The 14,494-nt window shown below is 41.3% G+C and overlaps 1 protein-coding gene across 2 annotated transcripts in view; it reads right to left on the bottom strand.

The window, feature by feature from the left end:
* Positions 1–14,494, bottom strand: part of NADK2 (NAD kinase 2, mitochondrial) — a 33,409-nt gene that overhangs the window by 12,816 nt on the left and 6,099 nt on the right. For both annotated transcript variants that reach the window (XM_083818507.1, XM_083818508.1), the window contains exons 2-5: positions 4,736–4,824; positions 4,312–4,400; positions 3,063–3,144; positions 1,655–1,738 (exon numbers count right to left, since the gene is read on the bottom strand). In XM_083818507.1, coding sequence (XP_083674633.1) covers positions 1,655–1,738; positions 3,063–3,144; positions 4,312–4,400; positions 4,736–4,824 — 344 coding nt within the window. The remainder of the gene's footprint in view (positions 1–1,654; positions 1,739–3,062; positions 3,145–4,311; positions 4,401–4,735; positions 4,825–14,494) is intronic.

Genomic DNA, 14,494 nt, shown 5'->3' with positions numbered 1-14,494 from the left:
CACCAAACACATCCTTAGTAAAATTATCTATCTGCCCTTAAATTTTAAGTATGGTTTTAGGTAGTCAGGCAAACAGCTTGCAGTGGGTATCATTACATTAGCTTCCTCACAATATTCATGCTAGAACAAGCCAAAAGACCTATAAAATTACAAAATGGTAGTCTACTATTGCATCCCTATTCTGAGATCCTGTTACACTGTTTACCATCATAAAAAGAAACAAGGGCAGTCTGACATAGCATGTCCTTCATAAATCAGTGAGGTTAGTTGCTACATGGAACAACAAGGTAAGTGCTTACACAGATTCTTCCACTAAAGTGAGTTCCACAAAGGTCAAGGATAAGGACAAGAAGAAATGCTCTCATTTCCAGTCTCGAGCACCTCACCATCCTAATGGCACTATGAGCCATCAGAAATTCTTTCAGACAAGTCGATCCAGTTATCCTCCTATTAAAAAGATTCCTTAGGCCCAAGTAAATCCGAGAACTGCCAAGAACACCCACTCAATTCTTTGCTTAAGAACATCAGTTTCAAGTCACACTTATTCTGAAACAATAACCGGAAAGATCCTTTCTGTTTTACTCTGGTGAGGCTTAAGCTCCCTAAGAGCAGTAACAGGAGTGTCAGCAACAAAAATTTAACATGGCATCCAACAAAACATTACAAGTGGTTTGAGTATCAAGGGAGTTTACCTGTGTTAGCACTACCAGCTTTAACTAAACTACTTAGCAAGATGGCAAGTTAAATCTGCTGTTTTCTAAGCCTGGGAATATTTGATTTCAAACTACCTTCTCATTTAGTAATAGCTACTGAAACCCATTAAGTTACTTATAATCAATCCTGCTGACTGCATTCACCTCATTCTAGAATTTTTTTCTGTGGCACAAATACAACAACAAACTATAAATCGAATATGCTATAAGTACGAACAAAAAAAAAAACACAACTGCAAGGTATTTTAATGTGAATAACTTGCTTCTGTTGATTGTTTGCCATCACAGAAGTATCCTGGAGTGTTAATACAACACAGAACAATGTTTCTTTTTAAATAGGAGTTTATAAGAAACTGTCCTCTAGTTTGTCCTTTAAAATTCAGATCGCTTCCTCCTTAGTTCAAGTGAGATTCATTATTTTGAGAGTATCTAGTATTGAAAGCATCAAGCTACCTTTATCATAAAGAAAAGCTTTCCCTAACACTATTCTAGTAACAAAATTTATGCCATTCTACCTTAATCACTACAACCATCTGCATCAAACTGAGCACTTCCTAATAGTATAGACTTCATTAGCTTCTATTAGTATGGCCCATCACTGTACTACAAACGGTTTAGAGTGTTAAAATATATAAACCAATACATCCTTTACAAGACTACAGTTCCTCATTTATGTATATGCTAATTCAGAAAAGAAATCAATTACTGAAGGTCACGCCAAAAGCAGTTTTTCCTGGAACCTGTTACCAGCTTTATCCTTTGTAGTCCCAGCCCCACTCTCAACCACAAACGCATTTCTCAACGTAGTAAACATCTAAAGAGAATTAATTACTTGAAGCATTAAGATTTTACTAAGCATAACCTGCTCCTTATGGATCACACCATTTTTAAGCATTTTCCAATCAACATGTTTTGTAAGACCAAAGAGCACTGAATCATACCTGAACTCACCACGATAAAGCTTCTGTAGTGCTTCAGGAAACGAGTGTGTGTATCTCACAGGCAAACATAGGTGACCCTCCGATCTGGAAGCAAAAAGGAGTAAGGATGATGAAAAAGTACAGTATTTTGGTCTCCCCAAAAAAACAACACAAAAAACAAGCAAGTTCTCTCAGTTACATAAAGCAAAGCCAGGCTTTTGACCTTTATGATCCCATACTATTTTCACATACATGGTACATTACCAACAATATCCATCTTTCAGCTCCTGTGAGGTACACGTGAGACATCAGGATCTTTCTTCCACTTTTCCCCTAAAAAATGGTTGTTCAGCAGGTAACCCTGCAAGAATACACAGGTACTAACATAGTACCTGTCACCATAGTTCTAGGCAAGGAATTCAAGCTAAATAAACCTTGCAAATTCGAAAGAATGTTTTCCATTTACATACAAGTTGGTGATACCGAGACAGGTAGGTGACATGCCTAAGATCAAAAGAATCTCATGTCAAAGCCAGAAGACTAAACACTGCTCCCCTTTCATGAGTGATATTTGATAACTTGAAGGCACTTGTTATTTGAACCCTGTTATTCAGGCTTGATACTGTTGAATATCTATTCACAGCATTTGAAAAGTTTTGGAAGGGGAATATGGTATGGAAAGAATTAAAACTTTTTGGCTACCACTTTCTTATCTGCTAAGATTTGATTACCTGGTAATATCAGAAGCAAAAATCTAAATCTGGAAGTCTCGTCAGACAGAGCCTTGGTGAATTTTGAGTTTTTACTTGCCATCCATTTGAAGGTTATACCAACCAAGGCAGTACTAATACACTGTATCCACCTGCCCAAATCAATCTTATTGCTAGGTGAATGGGAGTTTATAAGAGGACAACTAAATGCCATTAAGTGACTGAGGAGACGGTGTCCTCTGAGTTCTGGAACGGTTTACCCAACAAAACCAGAACAAATTTAATTTGTTCATACCCTAACAGATTTCCAATAGGATTCATCTCCTTAAAGAAATTAAGTTTCTGAATGTTCAGACAGCACATTTAGTTGCTTTTGTTAAGAAAGTCCCTTTTCCAGTCACTAGTCTACACTACCATCTCCAGCCACAAGCTTCTGCTCAGTAATAAACCTAGCTCCAAGTACAGTTGCATTAATGTGAAAACAGCTGTGGCAGTTGAACACATCAGTGCTTATCCAGTACTACTTTATGTCCTCACAGATGAGAGGAGACAACTCGTGGAAACTTTTGTAATAAAACAACAGGTTCACTTGGTATCTACAATCCAGTAAGACAGACATTTGTTACCAAATGCCACAGGCATGCCGCGTGCATCATGAAAACAGATGCATATTATGCCTGACATTAAACATAGTATCTCTTTCCCAAACATGTTTTTACCTTTCAGGATCAGTATTTACTCCAATAACTGGTTTAAATTTATCAAAGACCTTACTGGCTGCCAACAACATTGTGCCATCACCTACACAAAAAGCAAAACAAAGAATGTTAGTTTCTCTTCTCATTCTAATATTCCAAACAAAATAGTCTCACATATATTGCAGTACAACCGTTACATGCTTCTGTCGTCAACAACTGAACAGGTTAAGTGGCACAAAAATAAAATGGGACCAGAAAACCACTGACACCTTTTAAAACAGAGTAATGACAACTGAATTCAAGATAATAAATGTGACTGGAAAAAGTACTACTTATTGGACGGCTATACTTGCCCTGGCAACTGAATTTGGCAGAAGCAAGTTTGGAAAGACATTTATGCAGCTTTCTATTATGTTTATCAGCTGGTAAGAGAAATTGCATTCACACCTCACTTTAGCCTCTAACCTTGAGGATTTCATTGAAATCTGTAACAGTATTATTAGGATGCTTCAGGCATGAACACACCCCCTTTGACCCATTCTGAGTAGTAACCAACAGCTGAGGGAAAAGTGGACCAGTAGTGAGAATGCATTGGCAGGGCAGCATTCAAGTCTACTGTCATGAATGACTGAACATTAAGTCAGAACACAGCAATGCACTGTAGTATTTGCAGCAAGTCACAAAAATAAAACTGAATGAACTGCTGAAATCTGATGTTAAAAGGAATCAAACAGGTTAGCTGCTCTGTTGGTTTGTTTAAAAAGCTCTAAGGAGTGGCACAAGCTGCTCAGAAGTTGCATATTTCTACCTGTGCCACCAATTCCAGATATGCTGCAATTAAGCATGAAAGCAAGAAAAAAAGTTTGGGAAGGGGGAGGAAAAGGAAGTATGTTAGCCTCCAACTCACGTTCCTAAAATACAGAGTAGGGTTTAGGGCTACTCATAATCATATAAAAGCAAGTATTTTATCCTCTTTAGTTGAAAATTACAGTAAATTCCACAATTTCCACCATTTTACACAAGATAATACAGAACTTTTCCTAAGTGGCCATACATTGCCATTCACTTCCTAGTGCTACAAACTTCAGATATGAGAGGAAGAAAGGATGGCCACAACCACTGAATTTTGTCATATTTTCTGACAATTATATCAGCCATTTGTTTTCAAGATGTGCACATCTCCAGATGCTTCACAGACTGCAAAATTTATTTGAAAAACATATCTATGAAAACATACTGAAACATATACTTCCTTTCCATAAAGTCATACCTCCTGCTGATATAACAGCATCTGCCCACCGAACTGTCTCTTCATTATATTCTCGACGTTTAACAAGACGGACTTCTATCCTCTCGTTCCTATAAAGTGCAGGAAAAAGCCTGAATGTGTCCTATATTGTTCCTTGTCACATCCTTCTGAAAAACTGACATGTAATTAAGGACTAAGTACAGTTGTATTTGGTTTCTAAGCATTTGACGCTCACACAAACCCTTTACATCTTTTTCAGTTGTTTTCAAGACAGCGATGCAATGTGTTAGCTGAACTGAGCAAGTTCACGATTGTTTCAGGAATAACTGTCCATCTGCATCACCCTGCTTTAAGTATTCCTGTTTTATTAGGGCTTGTCACACAAAGCTTTCTTCCATGGATATTTGCACTGTTTCTGAAATTCTTAACACCCATATATTCTTACCGTAAACTGTCTACAACATGCTCCACATTTTTTGTATGAATGCGGTGCCGCTCCAATAGACCAGCGTAATTAGATCCCTTCAAGGCAAGCTGTAAGACAGAAAGTGAAATAGTTAATCACAACATTAAGTACTCTTGGTTAATATAAACAGAAGCTATATAAAAACTACATATTTTATCTCAACATAAAGATGTATGCTTTTATAAGCATCCCATTAGTTACATCTCTATATACATACTGGTCGGCTTACATTCACTTGCTGAAGTAGTTACACAGTCACAGCATCAACCTCTTGAGGGCTCTACACAAACATACAAACAAATATACCACACTGACTTCTATGCCACAGCAGACACTTTTCTTTCCCTGAATTCACTAAGTAAATTTAAACTCTAGGTAAATCTACACCAAATAGCTTAACTAACTACATTCCTCCATCACGTGATGAAAACACTCAAATAGTTGGCAAGTTACCTGAAGAGTTCTAAACTTTGTGCTATAGGGAAAGAGAACAGAAAAAGCAACATGAATGATAATTAAAACATGTATCTTTGAAATACTTAGAACATTAACCTTCAAATTGCAGTTGAGCTTAAATGGAAGGTTGCCAAGTGGTGACAAAGGTAACAGTTCCCTTGCATCAAAACAAAACAAAACAGACCACCAAAACTTAAGGTCAAGCCACCTACTGCCTGCAGTATTGGTCCCTGGATTATGGACCACATTTTTCAGATTTGTATCAATAATTTAGCAGTTGCATTCTAGCACCATTTTTCTTGTTCTTCTTGGAATCAAAATAATTTAAATACAGGACACTCTTTAGACATCTGTCAGTTCATATGGGTAAGGCTTAAAAGAGCAGGCGGGTAGGTAAGACTTCCACCTGATTATTAGACTTTTTGCAACAGACTTCTGTCCAAGCCTCAGTCACCAACTTTATATATCCATTCTTCTCCTCACTTATTTAGTCTGTTAATGTGGTGCTGGTACTGCCAAATACATGTCAGTGTGCAGATTAACCCCAATTTGGAAGCAAAAGAAAGAACAAAAAAGGATGATATTAAGTGCAAAGAGTTGATAAATACATTCCTAATGAAGGAGATCCTGTTTGGAGCAGTAGGCTAGACTAGATCACCTCCTGAGACTCCTTGTAACCTGAATTCTTGTATGATTATACTGTCGTCGGTTCCTTTTCCCATTCAGTTAAAACCAAATTTACCAGGGCAGAAACAAAAGTTCTCCTAGAGTAAAGAAATTTGTCAGTGCCAGAAGCTTTGAATGGGCACTTCCAGCAATTTATTCATGTGCCCTTATGCAAGGCTGCACATCCTTCCAGGACTAAGTGATGCCAGACAGCCGCATCTAATCCTATTTCCATACAGATTCCCACACCACAGAACCCCACAGCGAAGGGGAGAGGACTGGCACGACACAACAATACCAGTTAACTGCAATCCAACACCCAACAAATGCAGTCTTTCTTCATCTGACACCTATCAATGCCAAGAAACCAAATCAAAGCCAAGCACCAAGATCAGCGCTGAAGAAATTATAGAGAAGAATGGAATTGGCTGTTCTGGAACTGCATCTCCACTGGTCTCACAGCTGGGATCAGGAAACCTTCTCCAACAGAAAGGGCTCCCAGACTTTGCCTGGATGCCATCAACAGCACTACAGGCAGGCAGCAGGAATAGCTGCCAGCTGTGCTTGGTCACAAGCAAAGATAAAGCATGTGGGAAACCAGTAAACATCTCCACTGAGCTTTCAGGTCATCCCAGTGAAGCTTGATAGCAATGGTTTGCTGGGATGCAGGGTGTTATGTCCTGTTAATTGTTGCACACATTGACCCCTCCTTTCTACTCCCCAGCTACAATACTGACACGCTCCCGCACATCTCTTTCAAGAGCTCAGTGCTGCACTGGGAAGCCGAATGGCACCACAGTGCGCAGGAAAAGAGCATGTAAGGCTACAGCCAGTCACAGCACTGCCCACTGCTGGGCTGGTTCTCAACCTCACACAAGCCAGCAAGACTGGAAAGAAAGCAGAAGGTAAGAGAGTATTTGCCACCCACAGACAACATCTGCCCCTGAGCACCACAGGTCTCATTTGCTAGAACTGGGACTTTCAATTGCCTTCCTGGAGAACAAATAGACCTTGCTTTACTATCAGAAAGAATGAGAAATCCACAACAAATAACCACTCCACTCAAAAAATCAACAGGGTTACTAAATCAGGGCTCGCATTCATGCCTCCTCTGGAAATATCTGCTGTGAATAAAATACTGTCACCAATAAGCACCTGACGTGCACACTGTTGCTGCAGCACATTTTTTCAGGCTGCTATTTCCACAGGCTATTACTTCCCCACACAAAGCACAGCCTCCATCTTGCAATTTTATTTACCCCATTTATTTGCCAAATTTGTCTGCAAGCTACCTTTCAGCTTAGTCCAAGAGAGCTTTTATCTCAGAACAATGACCAGCCAGTGAATCTTTGCATGACCATTTGTAGGCATTTTTTCTCCCAACATCAGTGCCGAGTCATCAGCTCACATTTCACTGTTATTACTAGCAAGGAGAGAGTTGAGTAATTTCATTGCTGAGGAACAAAGTCTGTTCTCTAATTTACATTTGTCTTAAATGTAATAAATTATTATTTCATCAATGGCTTCAGAATGCAAAAGGAATGCTCATCAAATGAGATGCCAGTATCCTGACGACTGGCTGAAAATTACCGGGATAAAGAACAGGTATCAGATGTGTAAAGGTCTCCTCTGTGAATTCAACTCTTTAACAAGTAACCAAGTATCACTAAGCTACAAGACAAATGGAAAGTTAAAGCCTTTAAATGGCTAAGCTACATCTATGGGGCTAATGAATCCTCCTAATTTGCAAAAGGCCCTAGAGATTAAGCCTGCCTGTCTAGGCTCATCCCTCGAGATCAGTAACTCAGAAGTTCATTCACCTGAGATCTCACAAAGTTGCAGCCTGCCTGAGCATAACCACAGTGAAGTGCATCAAACACGAGTGCTAGTAATCAGCTGCTCTTCAGGTAACAACTCCAAGTAAGCACCCACAGCCGTGTGGTCCTGAGGTCACAGAATCACAGAACAGCTGAGGCTGGACAGGACCTCCTGAGGCCATCTGGTGCAGCCTCCCTGCTCAAGCAGGGCCACCTGCGGCCAGTGCCCAGATGCCATTAGCACATCTCCGCCACCTCTGGTCAAACTGCCCCCAGGCTCAGTCACACCTTTGGGGAAGGAGCATTCCTCAGCATTCAGACAGAGCCTCCTGTGCCCATCTGTACCCACTGTCTCTTGACCTGCCTCACACCAGGATCTCAGTGCCATACTGAACTATCACCAGTGTTACTTCTTAGAAGATCTCTGTGATGCTGAGGCAGTAAGACTGAGACCACGGCCTCCTTCTCACTTCCGAAGAGCTGGAGGCAAAGATCAGGCAGCCCAGCCAATGCACTCACGACCATCTCCCTGGAGAGAGCCTGGCAGAAATTCCTGATGTACGGAGAAGCTCACGCCACAGCAGAGCCTGACTTCAAGCCTCCTGTTCTGACAGGCCCGTGAGCCAGTGCCAGAGTTGGGCCTTACCAACTACGCCTCAGGAAGGCCCTCAAGTTTTACTCCTGGCAAGCTGTCTGCCCTTCAGAGGAAGCTCTGATTTACAGCTGCCACAGCACTCCCTCCAAAAGAAAGGAGTCTGGCAGGCCACTCAGCTTTAAAAAGCCAGCAGCGAGTGTCACAGCCTCCCCACTTGCACTGAAGTAGGGAGATACAAACAGATACGGGTGAAGGGAATTCGCTGTCTCCCTCAAAGCCTCCGCTGTGATAGCTAACTCTACAACTACAGCCAAAAAGAAAGAGCAAACTGCATTCAATATCTTCAAATTGCTGTCACTAGGAAAAACGATTCAAAAGCATTTGAACAGTGTCTGTCTCCACAACTACCTCGCAAGCAAGGCAGAAAGCTGGCTGCAGTGACTGAGCACAGTGCACAAACACTCATCTGACTTTTAAGGGGGAAAAGCATGTATTAATCTTTACTATTTACATTGTTAAATGTTCAGATAGCTGAGTACATAAAAGACAAGGCAATGACAACTGCAGTTGTAATTTTAGGATCTGAGGGCACAGAATGTCTTACAGATAGCTTTATACTAAATATTGACATTCTTAGCTAAAACATGAGAAAACATAAAACTACTATCACAGCCCAGTGTTGAGTTTGTTAGGTATCGCAAGCTGTATGGAGGAGCAATCTGATAAAAGCATCAAGTCTAACTGAAGAAAAATGGAGTTATACCAAATGCCTCATAACACCTACAAAAGTAACTTTGTAAAAGGATGTTTCTTCAGGTTTATTTAAAAAATCCTCATTAATACTCAAATGAAGAGAAACAACAGAGCTCTGACATTTTACAGAAAAACGTTCTCATCCAAAGTAATCCTTGTATCTCATTTTACCACTAACCTCTTGACGAAAAATCACTTCCTTACATGGAATAAGCTGGTTTGACCCATGAAACTGAAGAAAATTAAACAAAAAAACTAAGTATCACAGAGTCATAGTATATACTCCTGAAAAAAAAAAAAAGACGACATTACGAAGAACGTTAAGACGCCTACCATGTACAAGAAGTAAGCCACAAAACATTTAAACCTCCAGATATAAACTTACAGCAATACACTTCCAGAAACTGCCAAACTGAAGACTGACTTTCTGGACAGGCTAGAAAATAAAATGCTAGTCCTACAGAGCTCAGGATCTTCAGGCTGGGACAGGCTTGGAATTTATGTTGAAGATGTAAAATCCTACACGAGGGGGTCACACACAGGTCTGCAGTCCTGCACAGCAGGTTAAATAATTGCTTTCTGTGGTTATCAGGAAATATCAGTAATGGCAAAAGAAACTGAAAGTACCAATGAAAAGAAGTTATGGACTATAACACAGGAAATGCAATGCTTACCTAGTCTTACTTGCTAAGGCTACCAAACAGGAACAAGGTGTTCCTTATCCCTGTAAGGAGAGCAAGGGCAAAACACACAAGAAACATGGCTTAGAACATAAGGATATTCAGCTAAGGGTGGTATCATCAGAAGTACAAAAAAAGCAGAAGCACTCATGGAGTGAGAAGAAAGAAGTACAACTATACACCTATTAATCTGACCTCTACAGCATGCAAAATTGAAAAATAAAATGCTAGCATATAAACATGAGATCTATTCTAAATGAAAGTGTACTAGCATATGAAAACAGGGACAAAATAGCCAAAAATACCTTCAGGCCTAATGTTAGTAGTGTTCTTAAATATCACAGCAGAGATGCAGTATGGAGAACGTTTCCAAAAGACCTTGCATTGGAGAACACACTACAATAAGCAGAATGTGCTCTTTGATGGAGCTGTGCTCCCTCGGGAGCCATAAGTAGGAAAGGCCTGCACTGAATGTCTAAAGAAAGCTTTTACCACAGTCATGGTTTTGCCTGGGATAGAGTTATTTTCCTCACAGAGGCTGGTATAATGCTGTGGTTTGGATTTTTGATGAAAACACACCAATGTGTTAGCTGTTGCAGAGCAGTGCTCACGCAGAGCCCAGGGCGTTTCAGCGCCTCGTGCTGCTCCACCGGCGAGGGGCTGGGGGTGTACCAGGAGCTGGAAGGGGACAGGGCCAGGACAGCTGGCCCGGGCTGGCCGAAGGGGTGTCCCACACTGTGTAGTGTTGTGCTGAACGATAAAACTGGAGTAAAGGAGGAAGGGGGAAACAGCTCCCTCAAGGGTTATCTCAACCTGTGAGTTCTCACATTTTTACCTTTCTGCTTTTCTCGCCCAACCCACTTGGGGAGAGCGGGCGAGCCAGCAGCCGTGTGGTGCTGAGCTGCCTGCTGGGGTTAAGCCACCAGCCCTCTGTGGTGCCCCAAGGGTTCAAAGCAATGACGGATTTGATTGAAGCATGCTAGACCGAATTTAGACTTTACTTCTGCTTAGCTGCCAATTGGCAGGCTCCCATGCTTACCACAGGGCTTGCTTGCCTTACTGTATATTAGATTCCAGTGCTTGTCAGTGACTGCTTTTGCTGCTGGCCATACTCCTCGTCATCTTTCTTTGCTGTGCCTGGGAACATCCTGATAACAGCCACAGCCACTTGCCAGGGCTGGGTGATGGCCAGGGCATCGCTGCTGTCCCCGTGCTGCTCTATTGGACAGGCTGGAGCTCCAGAGTGAACTCAAGTCAGAGGGACCACGACCTGTGGATGAGCCCACATGGGAGCATGTACACCCCAGAGGGCCTGTGGCCACAGAGGAGTCCATGCTGCAGCAGGTGCACCTTGCAGTGGCTGTGGATAAGGCCATGCTGTAACACCTTGACATGTCTGTGGCCATGGGGAAGACCATGACACAGCAGGTGTCTGAAGGGACCTCTGAAAAGTGTGGCCAATGGAAAAGGGCACAGCAGAGCAGGCACACATCAGAGTGACTGTGGATAAGTCCACATTATAGTAGGCAGACCTCTAAAGGGACTGTGGCTCCTGGATAAGGCCATACAGGAGCAGGTACACCTCTAAGGGTCAAGCCCAGGCTGGAGCGGGGCGAGGGGAGGAGTTCTTTGCAATGTTAAACCTTAAGGCCTGGCCCAAAAGGACAAGAGGTAAAGACTGTAATGGATACACCTTTAAAATGTTGTTAACCCATCCCATGATTTGAGTAGTATGTTACAGGAAGGAACCCCTAGGGGGAACTACAGCAGGAACCCCTTTCTGCTAGCCAGGTCAGGAGCAAGGGCCAGAGTTCATGGCAATGTTAAACGCTGCAGCCTGGTCCAAAGGGACCAGGGTGGAGATTGTAACACGTATACCTTTGAGTTGTTATAACCCATGATCTGAGTTGCACGTTATAGTAAGTTCCATCACAGGAACTACTCAAACCAATAGAGGATGAGCCTCACAAGAAGCAGTGCAAGTGCAGCAGTGACCAGACCCGAGGTGGCTTTGGCATCCAGTAACTCCACACAACACAACGCCTCCCCTGTCCCGAGTGAGCACACAAACAGCGAGAAGCTCAGTCACAGACTGAGAGAGCTCAGTGCACGTTTTACAGACATTTCACGGGGTGATCCCCAAAATAAGGGAATGATATCTGTGTATTAATCAAACGTTGGTGATTAACCAACATGTACTGGAAAGTGTGTGACCTCTGCATAATGCCAATGGTATGGAATAACAGGAGGATTTGAACTGGTTTCTGCTGTGATAGAGTTAATTTTCTTCAGAGAGCCTCATATGATGCTGTGTTTCGGATCTTTGATGAAAACAGAGTTGATAACACACTGATTTATGGCTTAGATGTTGCAGAGCAGTGCTTGCCAGTGCAGTACAAAGCCAAGGACTTCCTTTCTTCTCATGCTGCCCTTCTACATGAAGATAACTGGCAAGCTGCACCCTTTGGAGGAAGCTCTGATTTACAATTGTCACAATACTCCTTCCAAAAGAAGGCAGTTTGAGAGGCCACTCAGCTTTCAAATTGTTTCTTCTTTTTCCAGAACTAGAAACAGCTTTGAATATAGTATGCAATTCAAGCAATACACTTAGTTTCCCTGACAAATAAGAAACACTGACTCAACTTTTCCTTAAAGGACCAGGGTCTAAGACTGGCAATCTATAATTACATGCGAGCAGTTTTCCTGTGCTCTAGTGTTATCTACTACATATATTAAATCTTCATTTCTCATGTTAAAAACAAGCACGGTTTTCCTCACAAGACAGGCAAATATTGAGCTTTCTCATTTCTCCTCACCTGTATTTAAAAGTTCAATCACACATTAAGCTTCCCTATTTTGTACTACAAAAGCAACCTGCATACAAATGTATTGGGATTAAAGCATGGCTTGGTTTCTGGATTTTAGAGAATGATGTGCAAAAGGCAAAGGTAAAACACACTGAGCAGTTGGTCATGGTAGAACCTGCACCTTGGAGACATGTTTCAAGCATGCCAGAGAAAAGGGCCTGCAAGAGACACAACCACAACCCTGAATCTTCAGGAAGTTTTGCAGCATCGTCTGGAACTGATAGGGGATTCAAATTTCTAGGTTCATAGAACAGATAACCCCATTTGGGAACAGTATCAGCCTTCACTGTAAGTGTAGGACAGCATGCCCACCTCAGCTTCTTGTAACTGCATAAGAATTATCCAGACGACAAACACTGACTGTTTACAAGCTTCAGCTGCTATACTTACACTAATTTATGGCTTTCATGGGAGTCACCCAACTTAAACTTCTCAAAAGCGAAGTATGTTCTCCAACTTGCTTTTGCACTACAAATACTAAATGCGTTAAGTACAATCTTCTGCGGTCTTGTCAGAGGTAAAAAAAAAAAAAAAAAAAGACTATGATCATCACATTTGGAAAACAATTTGTCAAATTTAAACCTTTACTGAAAGACTCCAGGTGCAGTGAATTGATGCTTTGTTTGATAAGCCCATGGCTGAAAATTTTGCTAACAAAAAGATAGCACAATCATACCTGCAGTGCAAGTGGATTAACCCATTCTGGGACACTCAGATCTTCCAGGGACATTCAGTCCAGGTAACTCCAAATAGCAGGAATGCTCTGAAGCCCTCCCTGAAGCAAGCCTAAGAAACAGCTTCACTGAGAAGAGGCAGGTCCTGGGTGAACTTACAATGCATTGATTTCAAACGATTTAATAGCTAAAAAGCACAATTCACGAACTCAACGTCTTGTTGCGTTTAATAATGATCATTTGCTTTAATAATGATCATTTGCCTTAGCTAAAGTAGCAAAGACAGATACAGCTTTCCAAAACAAAGTCCTGCTGAGGACAACCTAGCCTCAGTGTTTAATTTCTCTACAAAGCTTTCAACGTGAATTGAGTCTTCGATTTCAAAGTACTGCTGAGTTGCAGGCTGCAGGCATTAAGCCCAGTTCCTCTCTTCCTTCCCAGTCTGGGTCATGAGTTACTATACAAACTGTTCCCAGTAGTTTGGCCTTCCTGGATGCTGTGTTTCTAACAGTGCTGTATGCCATCTCTCATTCTGAAGTATACCAGTGGGCTGCTTTAGCTAGGAAACATTTTGCTTACACTTCCCTTGCACTTTTTTCCTCCCAGCAACTTAGACCTCACTCTTTCATTATACAGTGACAGCCTTTCAAATGCTGCCTCGTATCCACTACAAGAGTAATGCTTATGAGGTGTTTTGTGTATCGTAGCATTTTGTAATCCATTACTTCTGTAGTAGCTGACTTTCACAATCTCTGCACTTGGTAAGTGAAGCTGGCAACATTATTTCCCTGAAGCTTTTAAAGATGCTGCCTTGGGGTGTTTTATCTACAGGTGAACAAAAGTAATAATGCCATGGACTATTTAAGAGTTCATCTACTAAATTAAAATATTGCCATTTTAACCACAACTGAAGAATCCACATAATGGTTTGTAATTTGAAGGCTAATACAGAACATGTTGTGTTAGTTATAAACACATCAGCAGCTACTTTCTGCATTAACAGTTTTCTAGCAGTCCAGGCAATTTAATCTTTCATTATGATACTAACATAACTCGTTGTGATTTATGACATTAATTACTTAAAAACAATATAAAAGACTTCAAAGAAAAAAAAAGCCCTTTTTGGCTAAAAATTATTAGATCCTTGATGAGATAGCTGAAGTTTAATTTAGGCACACCAGAACGCCCTACTTTCACATCTATTTACTATATATGACTAAGTATATTTGA

This window comes from Anser anser (genome assembly GCF_964211835.1).
Source record: "Anser anser genome assembly, chromosome: Z".
Lineage (NCBI taxonomy): Eukaryota > Metazoa > Chordata > Aves > Anseriformes > Anatidae > Anser > Anser anser.
This window is presented reverse-complemented; position numbering and strand designations above follow the sequence as displayed.